The sequence below is a fragment of the Stegodyphus dumicola genome, chromosome 6 (assembly GCF_044657685.1).
Source record: "Stegodyphus dumicola isolate Sdum_Otavi_A_Nest chromosome 6, ASM4465768v1".
Taxonomy (NCBI): Eukaryota; Metazoa; Arthropoda; class Arachnida; order Araneae; family Eresidae; genus Stegodyphus; species Stegodyphus dumicola.
This window is the reverse complement of record NC_140773.1, coordinates 198,034,244-198,052,892: the sequence shown is the minus strand read 5'-3', so window position 1 is coordinate 198,052,892 and position 18,649 is coordinate 198,034,244. Positions and strand designations below refer to the sequence as shown.

At 35.2% G+C, this 18,649-nt stretch overlaps 1 protein-coding gene across 1 annotated transcript in view; it reads right to left on the bottom strand.

Annotated features, from left to right (window-relative positions):
* dtn (transmembrane protein 132C dtn) overlaps positions 1 to 18,649 on the bottom strand; it is a 199,720-nt gene that overhangs the window by 67,057 nt on the left and 114,014 nt on the right. Inside the window, exon 3 of the mRNA XM_085819326.1 lies at positions 7,953 to 8,114. Within this exon, the coding sequence (XP_085675452.1) occupies positions 7,953 to 8,114 (162 nt within the window). The remainder of the gene's footprint in view (positions 1 to 7,952; positions 8,115 to 18,649) is intronic.

The following is an 18,649-nucleotide window of genomic DNA, read 5'->3' as shown; positions in this document are numbered from 1 at the left end:
AAAAATTATATTTTTTTTATAAGAAAAGATTTTATTAACCTTTTATCGGACTTGGGCATTCAGTCTATTACGACACATACACACGCAACAATATTCTGCAATCATGGTGTTTTTCTTCCAAGGAATGCAAGAAATTCCTATTAAAATGTACTTTTATGTGATATTATACATTTAAGAAAGTGTAAAAGCAATGCGTGTCAAACTATTTTTCCTTGAAAAAAATCCTTTATAAATTAATGAAAAGAATTTATTTGCAACAGAGATGTCCAGTGTAAAATAAAACACGTAATAGCGCACTAAATTAGAACAGGTGTACTTCTTGCGGCCTTGTTCTTCTTTTACAAACAACAGGTGTGCATAAATTAGCATATATACCGCTCAGTGTGACATAAGTTTTGCATTTGTGTTTCATCTCGGGTTTTTACTTATACTAAGAACCCACTCTCACTGAGCTACGGAATTTTATCCCCCCTTTTTTAATAGCCGCTGGATCGACCAGACGCAAGTCTGGACCATCTGTCTTAAATAGTTACTATAAAAAAAATATATATATGTAACACTTTTAACGAGCCTAGCTAGTGTAATATCACGGATCCAGCTAGTAAATTTACAATAACAGAGATAAAGGAATACTTTTATTACTTTTAAATCGCTTAGTTTGTTACCAAAAACAGACACACCAAATTTGAAAGAAAAATTAAATACCTTATGTTTCGCCAAATAGCAACAAACTGCGCATGGAAGATTAATACTTTTATGTTGCTGAGTTCTTTTAATTAAATATCTCGCGCTTTACAGAGTGGCAGTACATTTCTTTTAAATCTCCTGAATTTTCTGATTAAATTTGGAACATAAATATCTTACGCTTTGCAAAGTGGCAACGCTACGCTCTTTTTAATCGTTGAGTTTATTAACAAGAATTCATCAAATTCGCTCAAAATATGAAATACATCACAAACAAATTCTGAAATAAAATTTATGGCTTCTAAACGCACATTTATTCGGAAGGAGAAACTACTTGCGTTCAAAATTTGGTGATTACAGGTGAGGCCATTTTTACGCAATGTGAGGAAAATACACAGAGATTACAAAAATACAAGCCAAAATTTTTGACTTGCAAAGTTATTTAAAAAATGCAAGACTATTTTACATGTGAGGCCATTTTACTTGAGCTTCGGTAATGTGGTAAATTACCACTCCTTACATCTGTTAGACGTTGAATTAAGATAGAACTCGTCCAGGGATTAATGCATTTTTGTTCCGCTTCTCTTAATGATCTTACGATTTACACTAAATCTGCGAATTAATTTTTAGAAAATTCACCGTAGTTCGTGATGCTTTAAACTCAAAGTGGGATCCATCTTTCTTTACTTCAACAGCCAACTTCACTATCTTTCTTTATTTCACCACTCACGGTAGAATCCACACATACGTCTTTATTTGTAAAACAGAGTGAAAAAATGAAAATCGAGTGTACTATTTGGGTTAAAGCAAACTGCGACGCATTTAGCTTTTTTCATGCAATTACCACAAACGCGCTGCGAAATGGGAGAACGTAAGAATTTCAGCCATCAGCTGAATTGATGCAGGCTTCCCAAAGCTTACCCAAAAGTGGCCTCACAAAAGACAATGACGCCTTTGACATAGGCAGAGGAGAAAAGCATGGGAAGTCCTTCATGTGCGGAGGGCTAAAAAAGATTCAATTATTCCGATCTTAAATCGTGTTTTCCATTTTAGAAGATTTAGAAATAATTTCAGCATTGCAAGGGCCTCTTAAAAGTAAAAATTCAAATACCTTATGTAAAATCAGAGGTTCCTAAAGTGTCTCGCAAATAGGTTTTGAAATACTCTCTTTGTTGTTGTGTAATTATCTCATACACATGTATAGAATACATCATGCAGATATGTACATCTTTTTGCCGTACTGCAATCTAATTTTAATTTTGTAATTCCTTGCGAATTAACATGCTTTACACATCCAAACATTTGGAACATACAAAAAATATGTATTTGTATATCCTTTCTTCAGCAGCATGAATGCCTATGTATATTCGAAATGTTCAATTATGTATTCATGATTATGTATTAGTTCATGATTATGTATTCTCAGCTTGTCAATCGATGATAATAGTGTTTATTACATCTAAAACTTTGACATCATGTTTCGTTTACACGTAGTGTGTTTCAATTTTGGTGTTCGTGAATAAACGTTGAACTGAAGACGCTCTATGTTTATCATTACAGTGCAACGTCGGATCATGCAGGGCCGATCCTAGCACGTGTGCAAGGGTGTAGACGCGGGCGGCGAAAACAAGGGGTGGCCGCAGGCCGCGTACAGTTCTATCAATCAAGCAAAAGATTTTACGAATTGCTCAAAATAAAACTTATAATAAGTCGAATAAATATGTTGAATTTTAAATAGTTATTGAAAAACCAAATTAAGACCCGATTTGCCAATAGAATAGCATAGTTTAAGAAAAATAGAATGTTAGTGCACAGTGTGTTGGTCCATTGTCCATTAATGTCTACTGTTTACACACATCTTTCACTTGACAGCAAAATTCATGGCAGAGCCGACAATACCACATGAGAAAAGGTTGTTTGCTTATCAGCGGCACTGGCGGCGCACTGTGAATCGATGCTTAATAAAGGAGTCTCAAAAATGATTTTTGCGAAAGTTGCTTGTTGAAAATATCTAATATGGTTAATATTATCTAAGACATAGGAGTGTTTAAATTAAATATGCATTTGAGAAAAATAAAAGTTTTCAGTTTAGTAATAGCCTTAAAATTTAGAAAAACAAAATAGAAGAAAGAAGTGATTTTTGTGTCTTTGGTTTTTACAACTCTTATAAACAATGCTCGTCTTCCTTTTTAGTTTAAGCGTTATATCTCTAATAAAAGGTAGTTTCTTGTAGTTTTATTTGGTATAAAGTTATTTGAGAAAAAAAACCTTGTAGCTTCTTTTGATTAAGTGATTTTAATTACAAAGTCTGTTTGAAAAACACTTCAATACTCACGTAGGAATAATAAAATTAGCGAAGTTTGCCGAAGTTCTTAAATTGTATTTTATGTTGTAGGAACTTTAGTACTACATTAAAAAAATTGCAGATTTTATGCCTTTTCTTTAAAGCCGTAAATGTAACAAGATGCCATGTAATCAAATAGATGAATCAAGAGATTCATAACATAGTACTAAAAACAGAAATAAAAGAAACATGTATTAAAAGTTAATCATGGTCTATATAGTATATCTGATGGTTTTTTATAACACCTGCTGTACGTATCACATTTAAGACTGAATTGATGAAGCCGTGTTGAATTGTCACCGCATTTAGCCTGGCCATCGATTTATAAATTAAATAACAAAGTTGTCTATTATTATCTGTTTTGGTGTGATTGTTGTAGTAAAAGTTTTAGCCAGTCAAAATACGGCATTTAGAGGATCTAGCACGAAGTTGTATCGTAGAGATAATGGTAACTTTTTAAAGGCAGTGAACATGTAGGCCAAATTTGTTCCAGTTATTTCACAACACCTTAATAATTGCAGTAAATTCAAAAATAAGAAAACACCTATTCCACACTACTTATGGAAGTATTTTCAAAATGAAATAATTAATACGTTAGCCGAATCTATTCGTAATGAGATAAAACGCATTGTCACATAAGATAAATATTACACTATAATTTTCGACTCTACACCAGATATTAGTCACACAGAACAAGTAACGTTTGTAATTAGATGTGTGAACACTATTAACGGTAAGGGAGCTATGTTAGAAATTATTCTATGATTTTTTACCAGTAACTAATACCACTGGAGAAGGTCTGTGCAATTTTCTATTAGAGAAGTTATTACCTACTCTGCAGCTCGAAGTTAAAGGTATGCGGGGTCAGGGATATGATAATGGATCGAACATGAAGAGGGAAAATATAGGGGCTTCAGAAACGGATTCTCGAAATCAATCCTAGAGTATTATATTTAAAGCGTGGGGCTCGTACATTAAATCTCATCGTTCATGACGCTGCCAGCTCTAGTGGTGAAATTTCTGGTCTTTTTTTTATATGGTACAAGAGGTATATAATTACTTTTCTGCGCCCCCATATCAATGGGATTTACTAAAAAAAACACGAGAAAAATCCAACTTTAAACCATTAAGTGAAACAAGGTGGGAAAGTCACATCAATGCTATTGTACCTCTAAAACAAGACCTAAAAACATTATTACCGCATTGAAGATACCACCAGAGTCATGAAAAGAAAAATGGATGCTGAATCAACAATTAAAAATCTTGAAACACTTAAATTTTTTGTTCAATTTTAATTTGGCATGATTTATTATCAAGAACTGATTCTATTGGGTAAAATGCTTCAAAATCCTGAATTAAAAATCGCGAAATTCATTGATGGCTTAGATGATTTTAAGAATAATTAGTTCTCCAAAGATCTGACGATAATTGTAAAATATTTGTCGATTCAGCAACAACAGTTGCTAGAGATTTAGGCATTGATCCCGAATTTCCCATCTCGAAGCTCTGGAAAATGGTCCGTTTATTTTATTACTAGACCAGTGATAAACCAGTTTCAAGTCCCTTCCAGCAATTCAAGACTCCTTTCTATTTTGCAATTCTTGATCATGCGGTTTCTTTGGTAAATGAAAGGTTTACCTTATTATGTGAGTGCTATTCAATATTCTGCTTTCTGTATGAGTTTCACAACATTTATAATGATGACCCCATGAAAGCTTGCATGAACTTAGAATTAAGTTATACGTACAGGAGAAAAGATGTATTGTGAAAGATATAGACGGTATACAACTCTTTAATAAAATAACTTCATTCAAAGATATTTTTCCAGGTAAAAACTGCCAATTGAGATATTATAATTTAAAAAAATGATCTCGTTCCCTGTTTTCCAAATTTTGCTCTAGCAATAAGGATTTTTTTTTAACCTTTACCTGTTTCTGTGGCTTCAGGAGAAAGAAGTTTCAGTAAATTAAAAATTACCCGAGAAATAACATGTCACAAGAAAGGCTTTCAGATTTGGCCATCATCTCTATTGAATCCGAAATTTCTGAAAAAATTTATTTCACCGAAATTATTGAGAAATTTTTTCTCAGAAAGCAGGAAAGTTATTTTGTAGTAATTAATCATTAGATAGTCTTTGTAGCAGGACTGATTTATATACTTTTCGTTTCACGAGATTTATACTTTAGTGCTCTTTTTTATTAGATTACCGTATATTCCGAAGTATAACGCGCACATTTAATACAAAAAATAAGATCGAAATTTACGCGTGCTCATTATACGTCGGATATAAAAATAATAAATTTAAAAGTTAGAAAAAGATGAGCATACAAAAATTAGATTTCTGCATGTAGCAAAGTGCTATGTGTTTAAAAATGATACAGCTCATGAGTTTAAAAAGTTTCAATATAGGATAACATTATATTTGTCTTCCGCCATGTCTTCAAACGCATCATCGAATTCTCTTTCATCTTCACCATCACTACTACTCTGAACCATAAATAAATAATCATCTTCCGTTCCATTTACATTATTAGAAATACTACATTTTTTAAATGTGAATTACTTCGATTTCAGTTTCATTTCGCTCTTTTATTATCCGCTCACACACCATTTTTAGACTGGCATAAAGCATTTGCCTCCTTTTGTAAATACACATGTACTCTAATACCCATGTATTTCACTGTCGTTTTAAATTTTCGTTGAATATTTTATTGATACACACACGTATCGAACTACTACATTATACTACTGAATTAATGGCGTTAATGCGCCTGGAATAACTGCCATGTCTGTATTACATTATTTCAGAAATTTCTTCCTCTTATCCGTTAGATGGAATATGAACATGCCCCAAACTAAAAGACTTTCTGGATTCTTTCAGGCAACTGGACGCTTTTGCCAAGCATTTCTCACCCACAATTTTACGCCGCTTTCCTCCATCATCCTCTCTTTTGAACAAAATGAAAACACCATTTGGGAAATTCCATTTTGCCAGAGTCTTTCTTTTAAAAGCAACCATCGGTTTTAATTTTTGTACCGTCAGCTATGGTGAGGTGAGATTTTTCGTGACCTGTTGTTTATACAAACCGTTTTTGTGCCTTTCACATCAATCACACGCATATAGTTCTCCTTGTCTCTTGTCAATTCTGCATACCATTGTTTGAAAGCCTGGGAAGAATCTTCGAATGAATGACTTCAAAGAGTAAGAGCATTGCACATGCGTCTTTTATGATTCTTCGTAAAGAAAAGGGTGCGCGTTATTCGACGAATATACCTAAAAATTAAAAAATATAGTTTGAAATCATAGGTGCGCGTTATACGCCGGAACATACGGTATATTTTCTGAGTAAATACTCTCGTTTTACATTCCTAATTATAAAATGTCTATTTTAATTTCAAAGGTAATATTTTTGCTTGTTTAGTATTTTGTTAAAGCATTTTGTCGTTGTTATAACCCATTAGCTGGCAAAAAAATAAAGTTTTGCACATCAGACTTTATTTGCATTTTTATTAATGTTTTACTTTTTACTCTTATACAGTTAGATGAGTTTATAACGTCAACGTTAAGTATTAGTCAAAATATGAAAAATTCTCTAGAGGGGCGGCACGCTAAGTTTTTGCATGTAGGCGGCCGACACCCTTGAATCGGCCCTGTCATCATGACAGTATTTCCGGTTACGAACACTTCATACGGCAATATACTATTTCCAGAGATATGTTGAGATAAACCATGCCACAAACACTCAAGGGAACGTCATTTTAATATTACCAATCGCTTAACACAGCCTGGCAACAAGTGATTATTCGACCTGAACGTTTGGTTTATTTAATTATGGCAAAGCACTGGAGACTATCTAAGAGAAGGGCAGCCTTAACTGACTCGTAGACACGTTACATATGGGAAAAAACCACGAAAACCCCCATGAAGCTGGCCTGTTAACCGGGATTCGAACCCCGATCCTAACTATTAGCGTTTAGTGACTATACCGCTCGGCCGCTGGTAGGCCTTCGGCCTGAGCAAAATTATGGCCTGAAAAGGGTTGCAAGCAGAAATTCTGACATTTAGAATATTTCTTTCTTATTTTTTTATTTATGATATTTAGTTTCAAGGGAAAACCATGGGCTAGGAAGTTAACGTGAAAGATGGCGAGAAATTATTATAGAACCATAAAATGAATTCAAGAAAGAGCTACAACAACTTCAGAAATAGAAGATGACTTCAGGGGAAGAGAAAAATGATCCTAGTTCTCTAATTCTTGAAATTCATGCAAAGAGGGGTAAAATGGAAAATTTCATGCAATGTCACCCTGATAAGGCAGTAGCAAACGTTTTAAAATGTCGGTAATAACAAATTACATTAGACAATTACAGGATGGACTAGTGAATAGTTACATGATGTTTTTATGAAAGGGGATGCCTTATTGAAACAGTAACATCTTCCTCATCATTTTCGACTTATGCCTTCCTCTTCCTTTCGTAGAGATACAGTAAAATTAAATTAAGCTTTCGTATATTTTATCTGTTTAATATTGTATTTATCCTTTTTGTTTCATATTTAATGAATTCATTTAGTTTTGGGTTAAGAACATACGGACAAAATGCTGTTGCAAAGTAAACAACTATCTGTTGTTCAAGAACGAAGTTATCTATTTTACATTAATTTCTATGGAGAAAATTGTTTCGGTTTACGAATATTTCGGTTGACGAAAGGCTTTCAAGAGCGAATTAAAATTCACGAATCAAGGTTTCACTGTATTTGTGTTCGAGGTCTTCTTTAATTGGTTTTTATATATTTTTCCCTTGAAGGAACCAAAAATTCAGGCTAATTAAAATACTATCTGTAGGTATAGTAATTAAGTATAAAAGGCTATCAATAGTATTATTCAATTATATTAAAAAGCAGAGTTCCTGCAATATAATTTACCTCATATCTGCTCCCTCTTGGGGTGCTTTGGTAGACGTATCCTTGACAAAAGCAGTCACGGTGGCAATGGTTTGCCTCGGATTTATGTCAACCGTTATGCTCCAATGGGAAGAAGGGGAAACTTGTGCACCAAGAATCCTCAAGCCGTTCTTCACTCGGGCTCTAAAAAACATTAAAAAAATCAAAAAACAGTACAACAGTGGCTAATTTGCATAATTTATTTATTAAAAATTAACAGCGACATTACGCCTAAATATTCAATAAAAATACACAGCGAAATTTCCTAATACAACTATTTTTTTAAAAGTAGTTATGCTAAAAGGAATTGTTGATTAAAAGCAATAATTGATTATGCATAAGTTTATCACTAACTTAAAGTATTTTTACTATATGCAGCGGCTGATGAGATTGATCTCATCGGCGCGGCCAACTTGTATGGAAGGTACTGGAACTTTTCCGCTAGCTGAGCACAGTTAAAGACACATGAGGATACTCCAGAGTGTACGTCGGAAAGCTCCTGGTACCTTCATGAAGTTCATATTATGTCATCAAGAATGCAACCTTCACTGAGATGTGGATATACTTATATAAAGTCTTGGTGAATAGTTGCCGACTTGCATAAAGATGCTGGTATCATTATGAAATCGTCGGCGGGGGCGGGACATGCAAATTCCTCTCTTTTATGCTATGGAATAAGGTATTAGAGCCAACATTTATGAAAAATGGTCGAGCTAACAACAACAACGAATTAAGACGATGAGTTTGCGAGTTAAGAGGTTGAGTTTACGAGTTAAGACGATACTTTTACCATCAGTTCCTTTCCAATTTTTACTGAAAGTCAGGTCTGGCTGAATTGCAGTTGGCAGCCAATATTTAACTACAGATAATGTGGGAGTAGTACATTTGCAAAAACTATTTAGACAGCAACAGCGGGAACGCATAAGGACCAGCCGAGTATTTCTTAAAATGTTTTGCAGTTCGTGCTTTTCGCAGTTACAGAAATTAAGAACGGTTGATGCTGGTCGCACTTACAAAGATTTAGAATAGTTGGTGCCTTACAGACTTACACCAATTTAAGACAGCTGTTGTTTTCCGCATTTATAAAGATTTTGAACAGTTAGCACCTTGCACATTGACAACAATTTATGATAATTGGTGCTTTTCGTACTTACATAAATTTAGAACAGATAGTGCCTTTCGCACTTAACCTTGTGTTAGGCATGTATCTTTGTGTTACATAACTAGAAGCGTGGTTACCAGGCGTCACCCAGCTGTTAAAAATATATCTAGAATAAGGAAAATCATTTTTGTGCTTCTGCCGCTACAATAAACACCTATAATTAACGTTCAGCTACTGAAAGGCGCGACACCGAAAATCAACACACAGTGTTGGAAATTTGCGACAAATATAACTGGGTCACATTTCACCCACACGCTTTACCCTAGGGTTAAATAGTTTTCTCGTTTCCCCCCCCCTTTTTTTTTTTTTTTTTTTTGTATAAATCCTTCAATAATAATTAGCGTTTCATGCCACATTTAAAAAATCGATATAAAGCCACAAGCAATCCTATGGCCACCGGTGCTTCGGGAAACTTTCGGATAGTGCCATTTGCTCCTGATTGCAAAACTGTTGAGTCTGATTAATTTATCGATGTTAAAAGTCAATCAAATAACAGCATGTTCTTAATTAATTTAGCATGTTTAAAAATTGCAAAAATAAACCTATTTGGAGTCATTTAAAAGTATATAATCTATTATAAGCCCTATATTCTTTATTTTTCTCAAAGAAAATTTCCCTGATTTAACTTGCATCTCAAACAAAAATTTTGTGAAAGTTATTTTCAGCAAACGATATTCATTACCTTCTCTTCTCATTCAGATATACCTTATTTTAGAAATTATAACGTTAACAAATTGTAAAATAGGTTATAAAAAATAAACCTTAAAGTCTGTGATTATACACTGACTACCAATAAGTACTTGGACACCTATGCAAATGACGATATCTGCGGTCCTAAGGTACGTCACGGACTCCGCCGGTATATATATCGTGTAGGAAACAGCATCGGCTTTAGTCGCATGCAAGATGCCTTGCAGTTCGGAGCTCTCTGATTTCGTGAAAGGTATAATTATTGGGTATCACAAATGTGGCCGTTCCTGAAGGGACATATCTAGCGATCTGAAGTACCCAAAATCGACAGTGGCCTATGTGATTAAGAAGTGGAAGGTGAGCGGTGATTGTCGGAATGTGCCCCGAGTCGGCAGACCAACGAAACTGGCAGATAGAGACCGACGAGTGCTGTCCAGAGAAATTCGGAAGAACCGCACCCAACCGATGGCCCTCATCCGCGAGGAGTTTTAACAGGCATCCGGGAGTATTGTATCAATGAATACCATCCGTAAGGAAGCACATCTGCTTGGTTTTCATAGTCGTGCTGCTGCCCATAAGCCTTTGATCACAAAGTCCAACCGCGCTGCTCGGTTAATGTGGTGCAAAGCACATCGAAATTGGACCGTAGATCAGTGGAAACGGGTTCTTTAGAGTGACGAATCAAGGTTCACCCTTTACCGTTCGGATGGCAGGGTTTGTGTCTGGCGTCTACCTGGAGAACGTCTCCTGCCAGAATGCATTGTGCCAACAGTCAAGTTCGGCGGAGGTGGAATTATGGTCTGGGGGTGTTTCTCCTGGTATTGGCTGGGAACCTTGGTCCCCATTCATGGTAAGCTCAACTCCGATGCCTACTGCACTATTTTGGATGACAATGTGCTTCCTACGTTGTGGCAGTTTTACGGGTTGGACCCCTGTTACTTTCAGGACGACAATGCCAGTTGTCATGTTTGGACGTTAACCAAGGCTTAGTATGGTGCCAATGGAGTTCATCGAATGGACTGGCCTGCCCAGAGTCCAGACTTGAACCCTATCGAGAAGCTCTGGGACGAGTTGCATCGCCGAATTCAGGGGTGCACTACCCATGCAAAATCGGTGAAAAAACTTCTATGTCTTCTCCAAGCCGAGTGGAAGAAAATACCACTAGCTGTTATACAAAAACTTGTGGAAAGTATGCCCCGGAGGGTCCACGCTGTAATTACCTCTCGTGGAGGCTCTACCAACTATTGATTTTGAATAAAGTTAGCTTTTCTTTTCTACCACAGGTGTCCAAACACTTATTGGTAGTCAGTGTATACCCGATATTTACGCATTAGAGCCAACACTTTGGCACACTTTACTGATTTTTTACAAAACAAAAAGAATAATGGCTTATAATTGCAAAAATCCTCTTTACTACTTGCAATGTATATCATTATATAATATTGATGTACATATTACAATTTATTGCAGAAATTAATCAACAAACTTACTTACCACTATATTTTGCTTGCCTGGAAGAAATTCCGTCGTACAAAATTTCAGAGCATTTGTTCCTAATAACTATTTCATAGCAAAATATTACATTTTTGAAAATTTTACTATAGTTTCTTCCACTGCAAGCAAATCAAGTACAATTACTTTGTGCGCATATTTCGAAATTGAGTTTGAGACAAAACATATCCCATTTTGTCTATAAAAACTGTTATAAATATTGGAATTAAAAAAATGCATATGAAATTGGCGATGTTGTTTGTTAAACCTAAAGAACTATTATCCGTACGTCTGGCCTGAAGAAATGTCAGACATAGGTAAGACAAAACGTAAAGGTGTCTTGCTTTACGGATCGTAATGTGGATAAAGAAGTTAAGTAAGTAAAGTACGTTTTCCTTACGGATTCTAAATGTAGAAGATTTTTACAGTTAGTAACTGTTTTGTTTAAACTTACAGAAACTGTGGGAAAATTATGAAAAATGCAAAACAGTTTCAGGCGAAGATATCCATACGCTTTGTATCCGATTTTCATACCTTTTGCAGTTTTCTACAGAAGTATAAAATAACATTAAATATGTCGGAAGTTAGGACGGGACCAAAATGTTACCGTAAGTCAGGTTCGACTGCATCAAGATAGCAATAACTTTTAGTGAAAAATCACTCGATGAATGTATTTTATACTTTTCAATGGCTGGTTTGGAAAAGCCTACATATTAATAAATAATGAATTTATTTAGCACATATTAACCCAAATATATGTTCAGTCACTCGGTAATGAAAAACACGAAGTTCAGAAATAGCTTTTCTTGAACATTTAGATTTGCAATTTCTACTTTATCCAGTATCTGAAGATCAGAAGGTTACAAAAGCAACTGCCGTATTAAGATGGCGGCCACTGAACTGGTACAAATGCCTCGGCAAATTTTTGTTGGGTGATCCAAAAAGTGACTCCTACAAATCTGTAACATTTAAAAGAGCCCTTGTAAAAGCATTCCTCATAGTAACAGATACAGCCAAGTTAGAAGTCGAACTTTTCAGTAAATGCCAGTTGAAAGTCGAAGTGGCCAACTCTACTAAAAATTCAAATTGTTAATTTGTGATATGGGAAAAAGACCGATAAAGAGTTATTCAAGTTATTTTGCCCAGGTTGCTACCAAAAATCCAAAATATCTTTAAGAAATCCAAGCATAAAGCAAGAGAGTGTCTTAAAGTACGTGTACAGCAGATATGGCCAGAGGTCGAATCGACAACTTTATGGACCCAACCCCAAATGGCAGGCCACAGTTTGACAGAAATAAACGTTTTGAAATTAGACAAAAATTTTCAACCGCGAATGGCGATCACTAAGAGAAAGATCAAAAGAGGAAATAGGAGGAAGCAGCAAGCAAAAATTAAACTAATGAAGGTCACTGAAAATAAGAGGGTACAGTTACCTCGGAGGCAAGAAGAATCCCTCCAGTATTCAACTAAATACGGTAGCAATAAAAACATCGGTTCTGCTTGTAATACAAATATTGTTAGATAGCGTTGTAATGGTGCACTATTAGGCACCTGGACACAATGCAGTTTCCTAGAGAAAAATGTTTTCGAAAATGCTTCAGAAGATTTAGAATATTTGAGGTTGTAGAACAAAAAGCTACTGCCGCTCTAAGCGAGGGAAAGGTCATGTTACACGCGCAACAGAAGGTAGTACTTGACGTTGTAATAAACCTTCAGGCCTAAATACATTTAGGGATTGATTTTTTAAAGGCAGCTGGGGCAAAATAAATTTTCAGGAGACCACGCTGCAGCTGGAGATGAAGGAGATGGAGAAGGAAGAAGCACATTCCCTGCAAACTGAACTAAAGCATCTGCCAATTGAAGCACAAAGCAAATTGGAACACTTGATAAGTCATTTAAAAAAATTAATGAGAAATCAGGCCACACTCAAGTTGTGAGCCAAAGTCTCGACAGCAGAAATGCCTTCCTTGTATGAACAAAGCCTTAAACCGTTATGACAAAGTTTAAGACCAAATTATCGAATAACACATACAAGAAATGATAAGAAATAAAATAATAATTCTCATGAGTAGCTTTTAGGCTAACCTGGTTCAACTACGGTGAAAGAAGAATAATCTCCCACCTGCAGACCATAAAGGGTGGTGATTCGCAGTTGAATATCGAAAACTAAGTAGTATTACTAAATATCCAGTCTACCCACTGACCAAAATAAAAGAAACTAATAGAAAAATTAAATTTTCGTATTACATGACAAAGTTAGATCTTACTTCAAGGTATTTAAGTCTGTGTAACTTCAAATGTTCCCCAAACCGAATTTGTCACAAAGTATTTATGCCTTTTTAAGAACACCTTTTGGCTTAAGTGGAGCTCTCCATACTTTTCAGAGGACCATGGACATAATATTAAGACCTGCCCTCAGTAAAAAAACACTTTTATTTATCTAGATGATATCGTAACTAGCGAGACTATAGATGAACATATTAGGGATTTGCATGAAGTGTTTTCTCTTCTAAACGAAAGCAGGATTAAAAATAAATGTTTGAAAGTTAAGTTCGACGCCAAGGAACTTAGTTACTTAAGCTATAAGAAATCGGAAAAAGGGATCGAGACAAAAGACTCAAAGATAATCGCGATAAAAAATTACCCACCACCTAATACAGCGAAAAAGTTGTCCTTGTTTTTAGGCATGTGTTCTAACTCTAGGAATTTTATCAAAGATTTTGCTAGGATAGCTAAGCCTTTATGAAAATCGAAAAGAAAGAAATCCAAATTTACTTCGCCTGCCGAAGCAAATACTGTGTTCGAACAACTTAAACAAGCGTTAATTCAAGAGCCAGTGTTGACCTTTCCTGAAGGCGATGAGAATTTACAAATCGCAGAAGATGCCTCAGACCACGCGGTTGGCGCCGTGCTAACTCAAAATGGACAACCGGTTGCATAGTTCAGTAGAAATCTCAATCCTACATAGAGGAATTATATGCTAGGGTAGGGTAGGAATTCCTATCAGCACAAAAATTTAGATATATTTTGTTAGCAGCACAAAAATTTAGAGCGCATGCTGGGAAGCCACTGGTTACAGGCCGCGCTGCTGTGGGTCGTTTGTATTCTGTCAAAAATTTATCGCCAAGACTTTGTTAGATGGGCCCATAAATTGCAAGAATTAATCGTTAAACATACAACAGGATGTCTGATACTTTATTAAAATAAAATTAGATGAGAAGGGGGAACAAAGTCAAATGTGCTATGCTAACAACTAAAAATCCTTGATTCTTGTGAAATTATTATTTTTGAATTAAAAACGAACCTCGAATTTTAAAGCATTTATGGTTATCTAAAATGCCCTTGACCATTTCGAGATCAGGACACACGGGCTATTAGGAACAAAGCCTTGAACTGTGCAATCATTGATAATCCCTTACTTCATTCAAAAGAAGCTAATGATAGCAACGAATTAAGATCGGTTATCCCACCTAGTTTAAGGATAAGCGTTTTGCAAGAATTGCATGATTCGTCAATTTCATGTCATCTTGGCATAAGAAAAACGGTTGAGTTCACGAGGCCGTTTATTTTTCACAGCTACAAAAGTATGTTGGAGATGACTACGAGTGCAGAAGACCAAATTTTTCCCATTATGGCAGGAGTTCATTGCCAAGAGGATGAGCGACCGCCAGAGAAGTAAAAGATAAGTGTAATTAATTTTCTCCATGTATTCAGTTCTTGTTTTATATATAAAATTGCAACAGTCGTTGGTTATCTTAAGTTTTGCCTCAAGCAAGATCAATTCCGTTTTGATTGAAAAAAAAATTTTGAATTTAATTAAGCATTTATGTGCAATGATTGTCAGTTTAGTCTAAAAATATTTTAGTCCAAGACTCTGATTTTGACGGAATTTCGTGATATTGTAAAATAACTTTGAGAAACTCATGTACATGTTACGTAAAGTATAAATTGAATAGAATTTTCTTAATGTAATGAATGTTTCATAATGTAATGAATGTTTAGTAGTTTAGTATTGCAAACATAAAAAGTTATGCTAATCCATGTGTTAAAGTAAAAGCTAAATTCTTGAAGTGTGAAGAAAATGTTTAAAAGTAAGCCAGCAAAGTAAGATAACACTGAGTTAGAGCAAAAGCTAGTGGTAAGCCTGTAATTAAAAGTTAGGCTCTCCAGCCAACGCAAAAGTTTAACGATCTATTTGTATTAGCACATTAAGTGCAGTTTTGAAATTAAGGTGTTTTTGAGGTCTAGTGTGTGTAAGTTTCTAATATGTAGGATTTCGGTTAGATGGTAGTGTTGAAACACTTATACATATGCTTCGGATAAAGTAATTTGAAAAGCAAAATGATGTAAAATGTGTTACATTTTGCTGCTAGAATTTTTCTCCTTCCAGATTCTGGAAGGAGAGTAGCTGCAAACGTTTTTAAATGTAAAACGTACTGTTTGGTAAATGAAGCATTTTGAATGTAAAAAGTATTAGGATGAAAATTTCTTGTGGAGATCCAGAATATGTAAGTTAGTGTTAAGTTTAGTTTGTAAGTTACTTGCTTGTAAGAAATTGCTCTTGGGTTAGTTAAAATTTAAGTGTTTACAAAGATTGTTAAAAAAAGGTTGTTTTACTGCGATTACTTAAATCCTGGCTGCGAAAAACGTAGGGTTTATTTACTTTACGTAACAATTATTTTATGATTGGGATGTCTATTGTCACTTCTCTTTTTTCATTTTCCCACCAGGATGCAAATTAACTCGCGTGTATTTAAGTGAGGGTTTGAGATTGTAAGATCGGAGCGTGTTCCTCCGTTTGAAGGCTGGGTTACTAGGTTTGCTATTCTAGATAAGAGTTCCTGTCTTCGGCTTTGCTACTTGCCGATAGTTTAATCACGCCGACGACCGAGTCAATTTCGCGATTAAATTCCTCTGTGTATCATTTGGCTATTAGTTATTTAAAGTTAGCTTTACATTTGAACTTCTGTTTTGAGTTTCTCGCTATAAATTTTGGAGGATCCGTAAGCACTAAAGTGCCTTTCATCTTATTGAGATTAAAATAAAAGGGTCTTTACACCCTCTTCAAACTTCTGTATTTATGTTTAGACTTTCCGATAAGTCGCTTTATGTTTATCAAAAGTTTAGTCACAGTTTACAGCAGTGAAAGATTTTAAATCTTTTAGCCTTTTATCTTCCCTTTTCAATATATTGCTCCAAAATGGCCACCCTGATCAGAGTTCTTTTCGTGGCAAGCGGACTTTGAATGACCACATTTAGGACAGTCGGAATTGGCGACGGTTAACGACAAACGTTAGCGCCGTTTAATCAAAGCTGACTGGAATAATAAAGGAATACTTGAAAAAGTTTTAAATATTATGGATACCAGAATGAGATACAAAGAAGTAAGGTGAGCAAATTCAGTTGGCAAAATGGCACAAAGCGACTGACTCGATGCAGGACTGTTACAAACGTGCGATTCGTACAGTATCTCCTAAACGCAATTTAAAAAGTGGAGTAACCCTTTCTTCATTTGACAGTGAAGTAAGTCGCTTCTGTTGCTTATTCTTCTATTCCATGCTTCCCGATTTAAAATATTCAGCACCCAGGAATAATTTTCCAACATACGTTTTAAAGGATTACGTGTTTTCCTCCATTTCTTTAATGTTTTGATGGAAATGTTCTCTCCTCTGCTCACTTACTTCATCCATAAAAATTTTCTGCGTTATGTCCAAATGCGAATTCAAGAAATGAGTTTTAATATTTCCGAGAATCCTAAAGCTCTAAATTTTTCCGGTACAGGTTCTTATTATTCCCAAGAAGCGTTAGCGTTGGTAACCACTATTTTGATGGAACTGTAATATTTTTTTTTTTAATCATATGACGTCTGAAATGAAAACGAAAGCTATCGAGTGACATGAATCAGACAGCAGAATAGTAGATCATATGATAGAAGTCTTTTACTATATGGATTGAGAAAAATGCCTTGCTTTGATGTTGCTTCTGTTAAACATAGATGCTTCTATAAGGTACTTTGAACATTTTGTAGAAATATCTACGTTCTATAGTGACAGAAAATTTGTAAAAATTATTATGCTTTTTTGGAACTTAACAGCACACACGGGGAAATGCGATAATTCCTTATATTATGCTGTTCTTGAAAGGTGACTAGAAAGAGACATGACAGCCAGTGGATCAAATCCAGCTGGTGACAAGTTATTGTCCGCTACAATTTTAATTTATGCGCCCTTTTAGCGATAATTAGACAACTTCGAGAAGGAAACATGGAAAACTCAACTCTGCCCTTGGCGAGCTTGGAACCACGGATGTTCCATTTGCTATGTGGATGTGCTAATTAGTTATATCACAGAAGCCTGGACAGAAGAACGCAAAAAATTCTTGCATTCATTCCCATTCAAAAGGCGATTAGTGGAAGGTGATGATATACCGATACAACTTTTCCCCAACTAAATTGAAATCTGAATTACCCATTGATCCATTTTGCTTTGATTTCATCATCAAGTATATATGGTTAGGTTATTAATTACGGCAAAGCCTCGAGGGCTATCTGCCTAAAGGGAGGACTTTCTAAGGAAAACTGGCTCGTATACACGTTACACATGGGGAAAACCCCGAAAACGCCCATGCAGCCAGCCCGTTCGCGGGATTCGAACCTCAGACCGAACTACCAGTGTTCAGCTACTTTACCGCTCGGCCGCTGGTGGGCTTTCAAGTATATATGTGAGAAGAATGAGTTTTCAGTATCTCATCTTTCCTTCTTATGCAAAAACAGTCAAACCGTTTGTATGTATTTTTTCATAAGGACCAAAGCATAATATCAGTTCCATGTATTTTTTTCTGCTGGTAAAGTGTTGTGGCAATGGTTATCACAGATTTTTAAATAGACTGGTTTTCATACTTTACTGGTAATTGGTTTTACTATACTGGTTATCATATACTATATCACTCATACATTCTATACTGGTTATATCACATATACTACATTGGTTACTGAATATATCACGTACATTACACTAGTTACTGGTTATGTCACATACACTACAGTAATTACTGATTACCACAGGATTCTAGGAAAAATGAATCAATATACTGTAAATAAAATGGGCCAAAAATCCCATATTTCATGCCCATGATGACTCATGAAATCTTAGAAACATGTGTATAAAAACTGAAATAAGCATAGGATCTACCGATCTAACAGTTATAACATTTTTCATTTTTTCCTTTTAAGAGAGGCATTACCTTTTATATTTATGAGAAGGAGTTCTCCTATCGTGCCCTTTGGGAACATAACTAAATCCTTTCCTCTGAGGTTTTTGTTGGAAATACAGTTCCA